Source organism: Typopeltis vanoorti, chromosome 5 (assembly GCF_054136105.1).
Source record: "Typopeltis vanoorti isolate ZY-2024b chromosome 5, IOZ_Tvanoo_1.0, whole genome shotgun sequence".
NCBI classification, from domain to species: Eukaryota; Metazoa; Arthropoda; class Arachnida; order Uropygi; family Thelyphonidae; genus Typopeltis; species Typopeltis vanoorti.
This window is the reverse complement of record NC_143553.1, coordinates 95,208,102-95,228,041: the sequence shown is the minus strand read 5'-3', so window position 1 is coordinate 95,228,041 and position 19,940 is coordinate 95,208,102. Positions and strand designations below refer to the sequence as shown.

The window sequence follows — 19,940 nt, the reverse complement described above, 5'->3', positions numbered from 1 at the left end:
AGAGGACGAGAGAGAAAGAGAGAGAAACAACCCATAAAACAACAGTGCAGCAAAATGTCGGTACTTTTATTTTACTCTCTCTCTCTCTCTCACTTAAAATTCTATTACTTCAGGTTCTTCCCCCCCACACACACACACAAAAAAAGAGACCATAAGCATCCCGGATTTATGTACTGTGTATATATATATTTATTTATTTATTAATAACGTCACCTCCACGGAGTCCATAGAATCGTCGTGGGAGGCTCTGACATGTACTAACTCAGCAATTTTGCACAATATCGGTCATATTTTTCTTCGGACTGATTGACTAATAAAGCATTCACAACTGACTCTGACAATCTATTCCACTGATTCACCACTCTCCAAGCAAAACTTTTTGGTCCGCAAGCCCTTGCTAACTACACTCTTACTTAATTTCCAGGAATAATTATCAGTTTTACCCCACACTAAGTCATGTACTGAAAATTTTCTTACCTTTATAAGTCCTATAAAAACTCTTAAACAGTTTATATACCTATATCTTATTCCCCTCCCCTTTCCTGTCTATGAACCAGTCTCTGTAACTTACAATTCTTTGACTACTTCTCATAAGGAGCATTCCGCAGACCATCTTGGTCACTCGCCTCTGGATCCATTGCATCTTTTTCACATTACCAAGAAATTCAGGTGGCCAAATTTGTGCACAGTAGTCAGATAGAACCGTATCTCATGCCTTATAAAGAGGTATACGATAACCTGCTCTCTCTCTCTCTGTTTGTCAGGGTGTTCTTCATTAAATCAGGTAATTCGATGAGCTGCTTTATCCACTTTTGCAATATGCCCCCTGACTTCAACTCCCTATGTACCGACACCCCAAATTTCTGACTTCATCGATTTCCTCGAGTGTCGTTCCATCAATGCAGTACGCAACTGGTAATCTTTTTCACCCCAAAATGCAAAACCTTACACTTTGCCACATTAAACTGATATTCGTTTGTCTATACTGACAGTGTATTTAAATCATCCTGTAAAATTTCAAAATCATTTTTATTGACACATCATTTGCTATATCATTAATGTACAAATTAAATATAGTGGCCAAATTATAGTGCCCTGTGCACGCCACTATTCACAGGCCTTCTACTGAACACTACTTTTGAATAAATTACTGTCTGGCATCTCTCCATCAACTACCGTCTTATCCACCTCAAAACTTCATGTCCATCTCCCATTTGCTGCATTTTATGTATCAGAATTCCATGCGATATTTTATCAAATGCCTTTGAAAAGTCCAGCAGTATCGCCATGTAACTATTAACTTTATCTAACATGGCTGTCACTTTATTATAAAAAGTGAGTAGGTATTTGATGCATGACCTACTCTTCGCAAAGCCATGTTGTGCCCCATACAGTATCCCATTTTAATCCTCTCATTCCTGAATTTTGTCTTTAACCAACTTCTCGAATATCTTGACTATCACTACTGAAATGCTGATCGGTCGATAATTTGCTAATTCTGTCTTGGAGTTTCCTTTATGCAATGGGACTATTTTTCCCCTCCATCCATTTCCTTGGGACGCTACCAGAGCCAAGTAAATTAAACAATGTAGTCAAAGGCAGCACCTACATAGCTCAGTTAGTTTCTTTGGAGCCCTTTGGCTAGAAAGAGCTCGGTTTGAATCCCGTCACGACGCGAAGAACCTTTATTAGGGCTTTTCATTCAAAGATGAGTTAGTTGGTCTTATACGAAGATGGAGGGTTTCCTCTCGGAATCCAGGGTTTTTTCGTTCCTTCAAATAGCAACCCGTCCCCGTGAACACACATATCTACAGACAACAACAAATACAAAAACCTATCGGACAAGGAATGCAACGGGAAGCCTCCTTGTTCTGTTATTATTAGATAGCATCGCTACCCCACCGATCAAACTAACCCATTAATAAACTACCAAACTGCCTCCGCAATGCGAAGTGAGGTGAAATCTTTGGACGACGCAGTACTTTTGGAGACTAACACGAAAGAGTTTACAGCTCTAGCAGGCAGGCACACACACACACACACATACGCACGCACACAGAAACGTGCTGTAGAGGGAAGAAGGGGACAATCGAAAATGCTCTCCGAAAACTACCGATTACAGCATTAAAAAAAAAAAAAAAAAAAGTTGAACATTCATAATAACTTCATCATTCATTATTATTTTATAGCAACTGAAAAAAAAATCACATGCCCTATCGGTAATTAAATGCAATAGGAGAACGAGAGTAAATTACAAGCAGATGAAAAAAAATTTTCGCAACATAACAGGGTCTTTTTCTTGAGAAAGAAAATAAGAACGAAGCTCATCAAACATGCTTAAAATTCTGTCATATAATTTTAATATCATATATTAAAATTATATGATGGACTCAAGGACAAAAATCTTGTATTTCCATGCACTAACAATTTAGTCTAGTTGTTTCCAGCAAAGTCACAAAAGTTTTTCAGTTCTTCAACTCCGACTATGTATATATTGAAGTATTTGTATACTTTCACTGCAAAACATTCAATATCAATTGATAAACAGTCGACAGCACACTGGAGACAATTGTGTATCATGTGTACCTCACAACCAATACCGATAATCTGCCTCTTCAGTTCAGTTTCAAGTTTTTGCCAAGTCGTTTGCAACCACCAAAATTGCCGTTCGTGTTAGCAGCACACAAGCAGCAATTTTGTTTTGTAAGGCAAATTTGTCATTTACTTCCCTCGACATAACACACTATAGGTCGGATGTTTCACTAGGTAAGGAAATAAAGTCTATAATTTTGTCTTGAACACCACAATTTGACAAAAAGTACCACACAACGATTGGAAAAAGTTTGATGTCTTTTATTCAAATCCTCTATTATTTCGTCCAATATGTACGGTGATAAAACGTTGGTAAATATTGCTTCTGATTTGGTACATGCTAAAGAAAATTTTAGTTGATAAATTTTATTTATCAGTGTCGACAAGCAGTCATCCTTGACGCACAGTATGATAAACAAGAGCTTCTCTTACTGCAATTTTATTGCTTTCACTATCACCATAAACGGGCTGATGTTTTTAACTGAAGCCAGAGTCTTTGCAGCATCCTTATGTTTCTGGCTACGTAGATGTTGGTTGATGTCGCTTCTACCTCCATGAGCAACGGAAAAATGGACATTACAATGTTGGCTACTACTTTTGTTCCATCGCTACATAGCTTGTCCATTTTAATAAATTGAATTCTTTCTGGAGATCGTCATTAAAACTGCAGTTTCTCCTCTTTGACATTGAAAGGATAGACATGAAGCTTTAAAAAATGGGACTGAAAACTTCAAAAAATATGAAATTTAAACCACCGGCATTGAATAGCAAAGCCACCGGTTAGCATAAGACAAAACAAAAACTAACGCTACAGCAGAACAGACGGCGCGTCTGAGACGCGCAATTGTTGCCAACATGTATTTCTCTTTTCTTTTTATTTTTTATTTTCTCTGAATAAATCACTGCAGATATCGATATTTGGTATCGAACAATGCGACTCCATGGTTATACAAATTATTGGTATCCATGATGTTGATATACAATTATAGGTTATGAATAATAATTTATGATTGACCAATATTAAAGTATATTTATAGTTTTTATTAAAAACAGGACAAAATTTATATTTTTATTAAAACAACTGGACGGCCGGGAAATATAAAAAAAAAAACGGCACTGTCCCTTTCAAAACGGTACGTATAGTCAGTTTAGTACTATATTATTATTATTATTATTACTTGACACCTCCGGGAGTCCAAGGACTCATCGAGGGAGTTGTAATTCAGCAGTTAGAACTGGAGGTACAGGAAGATGGTTTGATATTAAATCAGGTGTGAGACAAGGGTGTACATTATCTCCACTGTTATTCATCAACTATATGGATCACATTATGAAGGAAAGTGGTATTAAACCTGATATGAAATTTGGAGATGTTACTCTCAGCTCTTTCCTTTATGCTGGTGATATACTTCTAAATAAATCCAGTACAAGTTTGCAAGGTTCCCTGATTAAATTGAATAACTATTGTAATAAATTTGGTATGAAAACATTAACTGCATCCTGAATGCAAAAACCTATAAAACAAGTCAAACATTTCATCTATTTAGGCACAATTTTTAGTGAAGATGGCAAATTAAATATGGAAATAGATGACAGAATTAGTAAAGCTGGTATGGTAGGAAGTTAACTGAATAATATATGTAATAAGAGAGAACATAATCAAAACACTAAGCTAGCATGACAGAGTTCAAGCTAATTTTAACGTATGGATCTGAGAGCTGGGTTAAAAATAAAACACTTAATCAGACTGGAGACCACACCACAGATACGAAAGTTCTGAGAAAGATTAAAGGAGTGAACAGATAGCATGTAGGGCAGTATCATGATGTTAAAAATGAAGCTATTAGGAAGAACTTGCCATTGTTAACATTCAGGAATGTGTTAGCAGAGCTAATCTCAGGTGGTATGGTCACCTAAACAAAATGCTAGGCAGATTGATACAGTAAAAAGTAACTTATAGAGAAAAATAAGCTCTGATAATACTGCAGTCTCGACAGATAACAGATTAACTTGGAGGAAAATTGTTGATTGGAAATTAGGAATTATGTAACATTTTCATGTAGTACTATTGATACAATTACTATTGTATTAATATTTTACCAATATTACAAGTACTACTGGTACAAGATAACAGTACTACAATTGTCATTTGTGGTACTATTATCTTGTACACACCCTGAGCGCACCTCTCAGGAATTTGATAATGATGAATAACTAAGCTGTAAAATATTATATTATATACAATAATAATAATAATAATATATTATTATTATTATTATGTAAATAGATTTCATATATTTTCTTAAACGTCCTATTTGTAGTTAGAGAACTGCATGCTTTGATAAAAATCATAAATTGAGTTAATTATGATTAAACTGGCAAATTAGTGCATTATTATATCGATTTATGTTGTTCAGTATAAGTAACAATTAATAATCGTTAGCTAACGAAAGCAAGTTTATGATGGCGTGCTGAGATATGGTTATGGTGACCATATTTTTTTTTGAGAAAATAAAAGACAAATCAGAAATTGTTTCATAATAATAATAATAATAATAAAGCAGGTTGCGTTTATTTGTTTCACTAAAACTAAAAAGCTTTATAACATTTATAATAAAATATAAAGCATATGCATAGCATTTTAAACAATCATTATTATTCATAAAAATTCAATCATATTATTCTTAAAAAAATTTAATTTTTATACGTTTCACAAGAATGAACTTTTTTTTTTTTTTTTTTAATAAACCAGGTTTGTGTTTTAAAAATTCATAAAACTGTATACAATTCATGTCAAAGTTGCATTTGGTATAAATGCATGCTTTTAGCGTTTCTATTTTTAATAGGGTTTTTTCACTGGTCCACATATTGTTCACTGATGAAAATACTCGTTCAGTGTGGGCATTAGATCTAAATTATTATTTCAGTTCACAAAATAAAATACTGTCGTTTTAAATAAAGGACGTCTGGTCACCGTAGATATGGCACGTACGATTATCTAGCAATGACATTAGAGATGTATAAAATATTATAATTTTAAAAATCATGTTTACTGCGTTTCTTCGACCTTTTGATATTTATAGTATGAAATGAGATCAGCAGAGAGTTTGGGATTTTTAATTGTCAAAAATGCAGACTTTTTAATATTACCTTGTTACAGAAGTTTGTGTTTTTCAGACTTTTGGCTGACTGCAGGTATCAGACAAATTATTATAACTTTTATTATAAGTTTTGTATGAAATAAAAATTGTAAATCTTCATGAGATTTTCAAATACTGTACAGATTATTATTAATAGAGCATTTATACTATATATATATATATTTTTTTTTTATTTATTTATTTTTTTTTTTTTCCATGAATCAGAAAGATAGAAGTTGAGCGAAGTAAATGTTTAATTCGAAACCTGGATTTATAGGCTGCATCAACAATTGGACGTGGATCGAGGAAAAACTTGAGGTCTGACATAAGAACTCATTCCGTGCGTAATTTTAAACAAGAGTTTTGACACCATAAAGCTGGCAACATGACAGGATTCTCTTAAACCAACATCCCACTTCACAGGACGCGTCTTTGCGGGTGTCGATTGGACAGGTAGAGCAGAAATAAAGGTGAATGACCTTAGAAAAGCGACATTACAGCATACTAATGATGCAGTCACTATGATCAGAGCATCTCTCTTTCTCTTATTTAATGCAACGTAAGAGAAAAGTGATCATAAACAATCTAAAATGAATCGTTTCGTAGTATTATTGTAATAGTGACTTCATCCATTATTATTAATTCTTATTATTCCTAGGCTCATTGGCGAGATTCCTTTCTCTTCCACACTACTAGCACATTCGACGACAGTCAAGTTGTGGCATGCATTACCCATTCTGGTCATGCATTTCACTCACCAACCACCTTCTATGGAAAGAATTCACCTCTCATCCCATATTCCTAAACGTTATACAACTTCCAGGAATGAGCTTCCAGGCGTCAGTAGACTCATATCTCGGGAGACCCAAACTATCCAACACAGCATCTCTCATACCACTCATTGACAGACGAAACACTCACAACTGAGTCAAACAACTCATTCAATTGATTCACTACTCTCCAAGCGAAGAATCTAGGATTCTATACCGTTTTTCTATACCGTATATATGTTGCAAAGCAATGAGTTCCATGGAGTCTACTGACACCATGGAGACACCTGTATAATAATATTTTTTTTAAATTAAAATTTATGATTACATATTTAAATTACATGTGATGCATACATTGCGTACATGCATGCATTTGATTACATATGATACATACATTGATTACATTTTGTAAAAAAAATTCAATCCTTTTTTTATTATTAAAATTATGATTACATATTCTAATTACATAATTACAACATGTAATATTACATAATTACAACATGTAATATTACATATTTACAACAGGTTTAATTCTGTTTTTTTTTTTGTAACTATGAAATTCGTACAGATTTTTCTTTCTTTTCGTTTTTCTGTATAATGTATTAATTTCTTTCTTTGGGAGGCATTTCTGATTTCTTCCTCGAAGCTTTGCAGAGCTTATCTGAGGAAGATGGAAGATGGAAGATAAAAGATAATAGACAATAATAATAATAATAATAATAATAAATTGGTGTTATTTTTACATTGAAATAAATATTCATTTTGAAATAACCATGCTTTGAATTTTATTTCATATAAAAATTTGGGAACTATTCAGCACCACAAGTATTTTTTTTTTTTCATAGTAGCTATTTTCTGTTCTCATCTCCTACATAATAATTCTAAACGGTGAAGAAAAAATAATATTTTGTGAGTGATAATCCAAAGTTTAATGAAAAATGCAACTCTGAGCAGTTGCTGGTATGAAGCGTGTTAAATACTGTGATGTTATGCTTAAGTACTTGATAGTTCATTAGTATTTAATATGATTTTTTAAAGCGTTGAATCACCTCTGAGATCCGTCAGTATTCGTGGAGATGCTGAAGTTCAAATCGAATCTCGTGCAGGTGGAATTTCTGCGAGCTGTCTGAAAGATATGAAACTACAAGCTACAGAAGGCAAGGTACGTTGTCTATCATGCTAAAGTCATTAATAGTTTGTTTGTTAATCAGAACCCAGTGTAAATGACTATTGTCTTAATCAGTGGCAGCCGGTGGAAATTTTAAGTGGGGGGTGCTGCATATGCAAAATAAAAAAAAATTCTTTTTTTTCCTAATCAGTAACCAATTTATTCATAAATAAATTTACATATTAAAAAAATTGCTTTATTAAAAATATTTCACCCAAGGCACGAACGAACACCAATAATAAAAGTTTCGTATCTCACAGAAATAACGCACCCAAGCATACAATTTATCTGTAAGTGATCCTGCCCAAACGAGCAGTGTTGGAATCACTTGTAATGTGCAATGGTAAGCGCAAACGAATATCGGCGAGTCTAGCTGCCACTGGCCGAACGCGATAATTCTGACGCGTTAGATCGCAGTGTATTTGTTTCGTGTAACGATAATTGAAAAAATATAATTCTTTTCGTATTTTCAACAGTGACACTCGTCATAATTCAGCCTTGTATCTATAATAAATAAATAATTATATGTTATTTTAACAAAATGAAATAAAATTCACAAAAAATATTTAATCCTCACCACGAACAAACACCAATAATAAAAGTTTCATATCTCACAGAAATAACGCGCGGAAGCATACGATTTATCTGTAAGTGACACTGCCCAAACGAGCAGTGGCGGAATCACTTGTAACGTGCAATCACAAGTGCAAACGAATATCGGCGAGTCTAGCTGCAATTGGCCGAACGTGATAATTCCGACACTGTGTTAGAGCACCGTGAATTTGTTTCATAATCTAAAGCGTTAATCGAACAATTCCAATTATTAACTATTCAATCAATGTCGAAACATAAGCTGTAACCTTTAACAGGTTGTATTGCATTTATATAATGTTGTAAGCATTGTTATTATTTATAAACACAAACAAATTTTAATTTTTTAATTTTTTCCTTGGAGGTGCTGCATTGTCGCAGTGCTTATGTACTGGCTGTCACTGGTCTTAATGTTATGATTTCTACATTTGCTTGTAGTATTTTCTGTTGCTTTGCCTTCTCGTTTCCAATTTTAATTCTTTCACTTTTATTGTACATTTTATGTTTTTAAATGCATTTTTATTTCATTCCTTTCCCACCTCTCCAACCTTCTATGATGTCACTATGACAAACTTTACTTTGTACCCTACAATTAATATACTATAGTAACTTTTTTCTTTATGAATATACACTTCGTTGCACTGAGATAGTGGGTAATTTTAATTCAGCCATCCTTTGCACAAACAGATTTCACTTTTTTTTTATGGAATCACCAAAGTTCAATGAAGGCCTGTGTAGCTCAGTGGAAGTGTTGCTTGCATCCTTCGAGCTAGGCCGCCCGAAAATAGACTTATAGTTCAAGTATAGTCGCCGACTGGAGGAACTTTCCTAAGCCTTTCTTCGACCGGTTTCCGAGTTAGTCGACCTCTGGCATGGGCAAATGGGTTTTTTCTGTGGGAAACTTGATTTTTTGCCCCATAAACTTAAGAAAATCGACCTCCAAGTTATTTCAGACAACAACACATCCTGTTAGGATTAGGTACCAAGAGATGGCAGCACTTGTTTGCTGGTCTCTTCATCTGTTGCCACCTATAATTAGTGATAGACATGGGCTAGCTATCTCTGATTGGTTACCGGTGGAGATTAAACTGCCCACTCAGTCTGCAAAAAGCTAGATAGGGTTAAAAAGCCTCGCCATTAGCTTATTATTATTATTATTACTCCATCTCCATGGAGTCAGTAGACTCATCTTGGGACATCCAAACTACCCAACATAAGCACTCAGGACCTTATCAGAGCTCATATTTAAGTTAAACAGCGAGTAAGAGGGCATTGATAATTCCTTTGCACATTCACATAATATCCGAACTGATATCCCATCCAAACCTACAGCAGTATTTGCATTTTAATTCTGCAATATACCTAAGTTTGTTTGATTGATTAACTTCAGTTCTCATATCAGTTATTGCTGCATAAGACACAGAAATACGAAATATTCTCACTCGGATGATAGACGTTTGAAAAGTGGTCACTCAGTAACTGTACTATTACATCTGACTGAGTCACCTCGCTACCATCAACGCCCTCTAAAGTTATCCTTCCAAAGTCATTCTTCCTATTACTTTCCACGTAGCGAAAGAATTATTTGAAATTTCCTTTGACCTGCTTGGTTAAGATTTTTTCATAATCTGATTTAACCTTCCTTACTACGCTGGTAATCTTTCTAGCCTGATCTTTGTATTGCTCATGAGTGTACTGATCACCTTTCTCCTTATAAATCCTCCATAACATTTTCTTTTCTTTTTTTTTTTTTTGCAGATTACGCCTAATACTACTACTCATCCATCTAACGCCTATTTTATTTTATCTTCCTGACCATAGGAATCCATTCCGATATTGCTTCCTACATACACCCGTTGATTATATCCCATGCACTGCTAACATCTTTCCCCTGCAATTTCTTATGCCATGGAACTGCTGTAAGTTGCCTACGAGGTTTGTTATAATTACCTACTTCGTACTTCAGTATATACCCCTTCATAAGAAAGAAATCCATAAATTTTGCAGCCTCCCAAGTCAATACCGCATGATCACTCTCACCAATCGGAGGTAACGTAGAAACCTAGGTCTTCGGAACCAATGACTAAATCCGATACTCTTACGCCACGAGTCCGTTGCTATTTCAAGCAATTATCTTTTAGAAGGTGTATGAATTCATAGCAGCAACCAACTGTATATTTGGTTCCACTATTTCATACCAGATCGCTCAAATGAACTACGATTCACGCATCTATCTTCTTAATATTCTACTTTTTTTTGGCTGCAACTCTTCAGCTATCATCAGCAAATCTCCCCAGTTCTATCTGCTGTAGCCTCGATGAAAACACTGTACCATCACATTCAATGCTGGTAACCACATCTTCTGCTGTCAGCCAAGTTTCACTCATACCTACAACTTTTGGCGAGATTGCACTGACTAATACCGCAAACTTTTCACTCTTATTTCGAATGCTTCTTGTACTAGTTTCTGTATTCACAATAGCCCCATACCGATTTTTATCCTACCGTATATTCGGAACTATCCTGTATTTTTTTCGTATAATTTATGCAAAAGATTTCAAATTGAATCCATTCAACTTTTTGTTTTATTGTATACATATGAATATCAGAAAGAATAAAAAATAAAAAAAATAAAAAAAATGAAATAACTGCTAAAAATTTTCTGTTACTAGACATAATCGCGTTAATTTCTTCATGATTTATTAGAAAATATTGCCACACACACATACATATTAAAAGAAAAAAGAAACAAACTGATATTTAAGCAGTTTATTGGTTAACTGAATACGAACAATCATTCTAACACAATCAAGAGAAAGAATCCATCAACGACATATTCATGTCTTGTGTATGTGAACATCACGGAGGTTTTGACTTTCCTAATTTATATAACTAGAGTGTCATATACTGTACGTTCGTGTAATAAAGTGAGTAGGTAATGGAAAAGATGTTTATTGAATGGCATAAAATCGGAATCGGTTTTACTTTGTACAACACGCTGTATACAAAGTAAATATTTCTCGCAGATGGTTCGACTTCCGATGGTCATTTGAAATGTTAACTGTCATAATTCACTGTACCAAGTACGTGAGTATGTATGTATATATCCCTTCAGCCGTATAAGCACTACAAAAGAAGCAAAGTAAATACTACCAGGAGCAAAAACGTCCAAATGAAATTTCAAATCTTTTAAATTGTTAGCGCTTTATAATATTTTTAGAACTTCAGCTGCACTATGTTAATACGAGCAGTTTCTTCAAGCAAAAAAAAAAAAAAAAAAAAAAAACCTGATTAATTCAGTGTTGCTGCTTTCGCTAATAACTTGAACAAGGCTGACTATTAACAGTATCCGTATCATTATATTTTAAAGGATATTTTAACAAGATAGCATTTATTTTTCTTGGGAGCTTATCCAAAATTATGAGAGTAACACACATACTACCACTACTATATGATGTCACGTATGACAAACGTGTCGATGCATTTGCAGAACGACAATGAATGCAATCATTTCAATCTGCGGAGCTTCATTGTGCACGGGCGGGATGGGGGGGGGTGGAGAATTCGTGAGTCTAACGAAAATTGTAAAGAGATCCACTGAAAGTTTATTGGGGAAGCAGTGATCAATTGCTGAAATTATTTACTGTTCTTCTTCTCTTCACGTATTAGGCCTTGTGGCCTGTTACGGGGCTATCCCTAGCCCTTCTTAGCCGTACCCGTCCCGAGGATAGGGTGGCTAGCTCTATGTCTCCCGGTGTGTCCTATGTCTGTAGATGCGTGTGTTCACGGGGCCGGTTTGCCTGCTTGCGGGAGGAAAAACCCTGTAGTCTGCGCCCAAGATTGGCTAACTTAGCTATGTCTGAGAAAGATCCTCACATCGGCGACGGGAATCGAGCCCAGGACATTCTTTTCCCTGGCATATGGTTGCGAAGCGCACAGCCACTCGGCTAAGCGCGCGGAGTGAAATTACTCTACTGCTTGTATTTTATTCTATCCGTAAAGTCTTCTTTCTCGGGTCGAAAACGTCACAGAAGGAAAACTTTAATATTACTTGGATTTCCACATCTTTCCTTCAAAATATTACATTTCACTGGCGTGTTTACTGCAGATATGAATTTTCTCCATTTTTATTTTTGACTGCGATTGTTCATTTAAGAAAAAAAGAAGCTTGTTTGCTTCATTTTAAAAAGAAATCTTTGCTAAACTGGGACATATAGGAAGCTTAGTAATATTGTACATTACTACAACGTCACTGTTGTACTAGTGCTAGGTGGTCCATAAGTCACAAAGGGATTTAACATTTAATGACTCTATAAAAAATAATTCAGCTAATGCCTTTTATTCTCTTATAGAGAGTAGGCGAGGCCTTTATATCCTATCTAGCTTTTAGAAACTGAGTAGGTAGTTCAATCTCCACCGATAGCCAATCAGAGATAGCTGGCCCATGCCTATCACTAATTATAGGTGGCACCGATGAAGAGATGGGTAAACAAGTGTTGTCATCTCCTAACAGGATATGTTACTGTCTGAATTAATGTGGGTTCTACGGTCGATTTTTTTGAGTTTGCGGGACGAAAAACCCGACTTTCAGCGAGAAAAAACTCGCTTCCCCGTGCCAGAGATCGACTAATGCGGAACCGGTCGAAGATAGGCTTGAAAAAATTTCCTCCATTCAGCGACTAGACTTGAACTTAAGTCTACCTTCAGGAGAGGATGCAAGCGTCACTCCTACTGAGCAACACATGCCTTTAATAACTTTATTTAGTTATTAATTATTTTTATTCCTTTTTTTGTTATAATGAAATACAGAACTTGGAGATTTTTTTAAGTTAGTTATAAGTTGTTCACATTTCAAACCTCTTCGTGACATGGGCCACCCTGTATATTTGCCACATATCTTGTAATGGAACAAATTGAGATTTCAGTCATTTTGTGGGGTTTATGTCACTGTCATCCTAGACTAATCGCTAGCAGAAGGTCTATACTAATTATGCATACATTTATTAAGAAAACTCTGTGCTATAGTGGAATTTGAATGTTCCTGGATAATTTGTTGATCCGCTTTTGAACTAGATGTAGAAATATGTAACATATGCCATGTTATGTTTTGTAAGCATAATAATAGTTAATATTATTATGCTTACAAAGAATAATAGTTATTATTATTATGATTATATACTGTATTTGTTAATGTTCCTCGCCAACAAGTACGTTTACTCGCAGATGCAAGCATAATCAGTAAAAATATTACAGCGTATTAAAATATTAATAATAATAAATCGATCTGGCGAACATATCGACTGATTTTAAGGGTTTTCCACAAGATTTCAGGATTTGACATGATTTTCAGAGTTATAGTTGTAAAATCTCAATCTACAAAACCGATTCAAATAAGTAAATAAATGAAAACGAAATTTATTATCCCACCTTATTCACTATATGTAAATTCCATGAGTAATAATGAGTCACAAAGGATGCTGTTTAGTTAACGTCAACATCTCCAAACCGTATGTTGCATATATTTTACTCACAATCAAAATTATTCAATTTAAATTTAATGTGTGTTCACAATCGTCTAGACGGAAACACCATTAGCTCGTTGTTATCATTGAAATTCACCGAAAAAGTGGGATGATTTTAAGGCCTTTTTGGGAAGAAGTAGAATCTCGTTTTAAGGTACAAAAATAAATAAGATTCAACTTTCTTTTTAAACTTTTGGCCAAAGGACATATTTAGAATTACACTTCTCTCTCTCTCTCTGCCCGGGCTTGATTGAAAGTTCAAGTTGGTTTCAATGTGCTTTTGGAGCTTTAAAAAGTGCATTTTAATGCTTGTTTAGAAATGTGAATATATTTTCTAGCTGTGTATAATTTTTATTACTGAACTGATTTGACTCTGGGTTGCCAAATGTCGCTGTAAATATATTTACTGAATCTAAATTGTATTGTTCGGTATCCCTTCCCCCATTTAAATGAATATACCGTCCCATTTTGTTGAAGAACCATGCTTTTAAATAGAAGGAACTTGGCAGCCTATCAGGTTATGGAGGATGTACTGTATATTATTGAAACAACTAGCCAACATATGGAAATTCTTCAGACTAATTAAACTTCTCATAACAGTATTTATTAATTAACTATAATCAAATTAAAATTTAGTTACGACATTCGAAAATAAATGGTATTCTTATTTCCAAAACACTTGTTCATAATAACAAATCAGGATTAGTTGAGTCTTCTGACTCCATGGAGATACCGTTATAATAATAATAATAATAATAATAATAATAACTTGCTTAAGAGTCAAAGCTATATAACTGAGAGGAGACCTCCACATAGCCTTTAAAGGAATGCGGAGAACCGACCAAGACTTCTGACCGAATGTCCAATCCTCACCTTCTCGTGGTGCACCCTGTTGGGTATCTACCTGGATACTGAACGAACAAGGATGGGCTTGCAATTTGGGATTTAGCCGACCAAATTCTTATTGGCTTAAACAAAAATATCAAATGATGTTAGTGGTATGAACAGATGGCATTAATGGCAATATCATATTAAAAACGAGGATATCAGGAAAGAACTTGACATTGTCAGTATCCAGGAATGTGTTACCAGAGCTAATCTCAGGTGGTATGGACACTTGAACAGAATGGGAGAGGAAAGATTAGCAAAACAAGTATTCTCTGCCAGGTTGTCAGGAAAAAGACCCAGAGGAATATTAAGATATAGGTGGAGTGATACAGTAAAAAGTGCCTTAGAAGACAGAAATATAAGATCTGTTAATTTTGGAGTCTTGACAAGCAACAGACTGATTCGGAAGAAAATTGTAGATAAGAAGTTAGTAATGATGTAAATTTTTCATGTAGTACTATCAGTCAAGGGCTCACTTTAGTGAGTACGGGAGTGGCGAACCCGAGGTACCTGATGCTGGACCATACCTTATTTCATGTAATATACATCTGTTATATTATCTATAGGATGGTCCCTACTCTTATTTCTTTCTTTCCTTTTCTTCTTTCTTGTTCCTTCCCCCCAATGCTATTAGAGTACTCGATAGCTAAGGGTGAATCTTTCTATGTTTTTTTCATTTCTTCATGCATAGAAGGCAACGGGAAACTGCTATGCTTCTACTTTTCCCTAGTTTGGATGAGCAGCAAGGATCAAAATGACGAGCGATGCACAGTTCAAGATGGGACTCCTGGGTCTGGAACTGCGCAACTGGCTACCAGGGAGGTCACTTGTTCCAGTATGGATATTGACCAGACTGCATGTCAGTCATATGAATCATCTTTACTAAAGCCTGCGGGAGGTGGAGAAGAGAAAAATGGAATATATTCACGTGGAAAAGGGGCTAAAAGTAATTTTCACATTGGATCTTGGAATGTGAATACCTTACTTCAAACTGAAATGATTGGAGATTGTAAAGATGGAGATGCTAAGATTGAAAACATGTTCTGGGAATGGCTCAGGTGAGATGGAAAGGAAAAGGAGATTTTAGAACAGAGGATGGAATGAGAATAATTTATTCAGGAGGGGAAGAGCAACATCAAGCAGTTGTTGGTATAATATTGAATAAACGAGTGGCAGGATATGTGGATGGCTACTGGCAAATCTCAGACAGAGTTTTGGTGGTAAAGATGAAAGCAAAACCAAGAAATATTCTACTTGTCCAGATATATTCGCCTACTTGTAATTATGAGGGTGAGAAGTAGAAAGAGTTTATGGCGATATAGAACAGGATTTGAAATGTAAAGAAACAAAATATATAATTATAATACAGGGCGATATGAATGCAAAAATCGGAAGAGGAAGATATTGTTGGGCTATATGCATTGGGAGTGAGAAATGAAAGAGGAGATATGTTGTTGGATTTCTGTAGAAAACATGATTTAGCAGTTAAGAAACATCCAAGAAGATTGCATACGTGGAAAGCCCCAGGGGAGGATATAAATAGTAGAAGAAATCAGATAGATTATGCTTTGATAAACAAAAGATATAGAAACATTATAAAATATGTGACAACATATCCAGGAGCAGACTGTGATACAGATCATATATTGTTGTCAACTAAGATGAGGATTAATCTAAAAAAGGTAACTGCAGGGAAACGGAACAAATCATGGAACATGGAGCGGCTGAATATACCAAGCACTGTGAATGAATTCGCAAAGAAAGTAGAGGAAGAAATGAATGAGAGAAATATGCAAGAAAGTGACGATGTATGTGAAAAATGGAAGATTCTGAAGGAAAGCATAATTACTGCTACAGAATTACATTTAGCCAAAAAAGAAGAGGAAAGAGAGAAAAGAAAGAAACCATGGATGACGGACAATATTTTGAGGAAAATAACACAAAGAAGAAAATTAGTTAATGGTAAAACAGAGGAGAAAAAAAACAGTATAAAGACTTGAGTAGGGAGATTCAAAGAGAGATAAGAAGGAAAAAGGAGGAGTGGTTAGATGAAATAAGTGAAGATACAACAGCAAAAGCAGAAAGAAACGACATAAAAGGAAAAAGATGCAAAGGATTGGGGCAGTCAAGAATGAAAGAGGTGAAATTCTGATAGAAAAAGAGGAGATATTACAGAGATGGGGAGAATATGTAAGTAAACTTTATGAAGACAGAGAAAGAGGAGAAAATCAAATGAAAGAGCATAGTGGGCAGAGGCTATACATCATGAGGGAGGAATTGAATCTAGCAATTCAAAAGATAAAAGAAGAAAAATCCCCTGGAATAGATGGTATACAGATAGAACTTATAAGGAATATAGGTGAAAAAGGTATGGAAGTGTTATGGCAAATTATGTGTCATAGACACCCAAAAAGAGAGATATGGAAAGAATTAATGCATTGGAAATGTGGTGTTATAGAAAGATGGAAAATATTAGCTATACTGAGAGAATATCAAATCAAGAAGTTTTAAGAAGAGTTGGGATGGAAAGAACACTGCTCAAGAATATTATGCAAAGAAAGACCAGATTTACAGGACATCTTCTGAGAGGTTCTTCGGGACACCTGACAAGAACTATATCATAAGGGAAAGTTGAGGGGGAAGGGAAGACGTGGAAAACCAACTAGAGAGTGGTTCAATGACATCATGGAATGGACTGTTAAAGAATGACGGATGCGATAGACAGAGAGAGAGAAATGGAGAAGAGCTGCTCATCTTCTGCAACCCTCTTGCTAGAGGATGCTACCGGACGATGACTATCATATCCTGTACACCCATTGAGGGTATATATATCAAGAATTTGATGACGACGATGATGATAATAATAATAACGAATTGCGAATTTTCAACGATTTCGCTTTGGACAAGAACGAATGTCAACTTTCGTCTATGGGTAGCTGAATTACCATACAATTTTCTATTTAGGTAAGTAAAAATAAATGATTAAATAAAAATAAAATTTATATTCAATAACCAGGGTTACCAAGAAGAGGCGAGAAATTTTCCCATCATCATTGTCATCTTTTCTCAAGGTGTTGGAAGCTCAATGGGCCTGTCACGCTCAAGTAACTTGGGTTCATAACTAATTAAATGCTAGAGGACAGTTAATTCTATCTGAGTTTCTTAGTTTAAAAAATGTGATTCACATTATTAATATATTTAGTTCAAAACGAGACGTTACAAGAGATTTTAAACTAAATATGAAGTTAATTTCATTATAAAATAAACACGTACTATTTGGGCTATAGAGAGTTCGGTAACTCCACAGGGGAAGGTGTTGGGAAAAATCACTCCTTTCTATACTCTTATTTCAAACAAGTACATAAAAGTTTTTCCCTCTATTTAATTCTTATAATGTGCAACAGAAGTGATAATTACAAAATTAACAAAAGAGAATTCTTCAGAAAACTGTCTAATAGATAACGTTGACTGTTATTTCCGATATAGGTATTGGTTTATAATTTTATTACTTTCAAAACTAAATTTTATTCGGTTTACTATTGTATTGTATCTTTCCCTTAAGCCCCTGAGCTGGTGGGGTAGCCATATTCTACAATCCCAAGGAGATGATTATGAAGCAAGGTGGTTTCCCGTTGCCTTACTTGTCGTAAGTATATTTATGACTGTGGTCATGTATGTGTGTGTGTGTGTTCACGGGACTGGTTTGCCTGTTTTGAGGGATGAAAAACCAGAGTTGGTTACCAGGAGAAAAACACTCCACCTCCGTATGAGATCGGTTACCTTTAGTCAAAAGAGACCAGATGAAAGTTCCTCACGTCATGGACAGGAATCGAACGCAGGTCTTTCCGACAAAAGGGCTTCGTCTATACCGACTGAGCTACGTAAGGCTCCATTCAATTTAGTAAATTGCACATTTTTTACGATAAAATATTACTTCATAACAAATGTTTTTTTCCCTATTCATTTCAGTTAATAATTTCATTTTTTTATTTTTATTTTTTAGCTCACACTTGATACTACAAAGTTAGAAATGAAAAATCTGCAAACATCTTGGTCATATCCACGAGACAGCAGCTTCAGACAAGTATTTCAAGTATGCACGTGTGAAAATGGACTATTATTTGTGGCTAACAGCGAAGGCCACTGCCAAATTAAAGCAAGTGTTTGCAAGGACTCCTCGAAAAAACAAGAAGACCGAGCTAGTATAAGCAGCTGGGAAAGCAGTAGTATTTGAATATTCTCAATGAATGTTACAGTGGTAGAAAGGTTTAGGTGTTGACAGTTTTCATATCAACTTTTTTTTTTTAACAGAATTTACTCACTACACCAAACGTAAAGAAGATAAATTGACAAGTTGCTGATATTTCACTGAATTTCAAATCAGCATAGTTGGTTCACAAAAAAAGGGGGTTAGACACTAACAATGAAGTAATTGCAGAAATGTTTAGAATTATAACAGACAAAAGCACCATCGTCCTATCAGCATGTTCTCTTGGATTGAGTTTAAAGGTCTATAGCCATTGGGCTGAAGATAGTCTTAAAATGACTATCTTCTCACAACTCCATAAACACAATCTTCATCTGTTTTAATTCACACATCGAACTGTGACCCTTTAACTGTTCTCCTAAAGTCCAGCCTCTAGGCTGTGACACTTCCACGTGCTTTGCGCATGGAACCCAACGCACCATGGACAGGCAGGTAGAACCGTTGGCATCTGCATCCAATTTAAAGAGGTTAAGAAATACATTACCATCATTATTGTGAGTCAGTTTTAATAGACCACGCTTTCATTCACATAGGATTAAATGGAAGAAAATGCGGTAACAAATCTGAAAGACTTTTTTTTTTTCTTTCTGAGAATCTTTTGAATTAATGTAGTTATACCAGTTTATTTCCAATAAACAAATAAGACTGCATTATTTCAGGGAAAAAAAAAAAAAAAAAGGAGGTAGTCATTTTAAGATCACCTTCAGCTTACTGTCCATTTGCAATTTCGAACTGTTTCCAAATTACTTAATTGACAATGTTTTGTCTCCCGTGAGAATTTCTCTCTCTCAGGATGATGTTTGAAATCCAGCTAGTATCATTAACTTAATAAATTTAATTTGTTTTTGTGCTTTAATTCAATACTGTTAAAAAGTTAATGTGGATATTTAGAACTTTTTGTTACATACGAAATTAGTTACATTGTTAAATATTTGTATTTAATTTAACGCAAGTTAAATTAGATACAAATATTTAATATTTTATTTTATCATTATTTTGATC

At 34.8% G+C, this 19,940-nt stretch overlaps 1 protein-coding gene across 1 annotated transcript; it reads left to right on the top strand.

Annotated features, from left to right (window-relative positions):
* The first annotated feature begins 7,628 nt into the window (after positions 1 to 7,628).
* On the top strand, positions 7,629 to 19,466 carry LOC150106666 (delta-sarcoglycan-like). The gene is made up of 2 exons (XM_090392619.1): positions 7,629 to 7,664; positions 18,675 to 19,466. The coding sequence occupies exons 1-2, from the start codon at positions 7,638 to 7,640 to the stop codon at positions 18,903 to 18,905; spliced, it is 258 nt and encodes an 85-aa protein (XP_090248745.1). The 5' UTR covers positions 7,629 to 7,637; the 3' UTR covers positions 18,906 to 19,466.
* The last annotated feature ends 474 nt before the right edge of the window (positions 19,467 to 19,940 follow it).

Bases quoted from the DNA above. Each gene is read 5' to 3' on its own strand.
- LOC150106666 (XM_090392619.1), top strand. From the start codon at position 7,638: ATGAAACTACAAGCTACAGAAGGCAAG. The intron at 7,665-18,674 runs GTACGTTGTCTA...TTTATTTTTTAG, and splicing joins TACAAGCTACAGAAGGCAAG to CTCACACTTGATACTACAAA.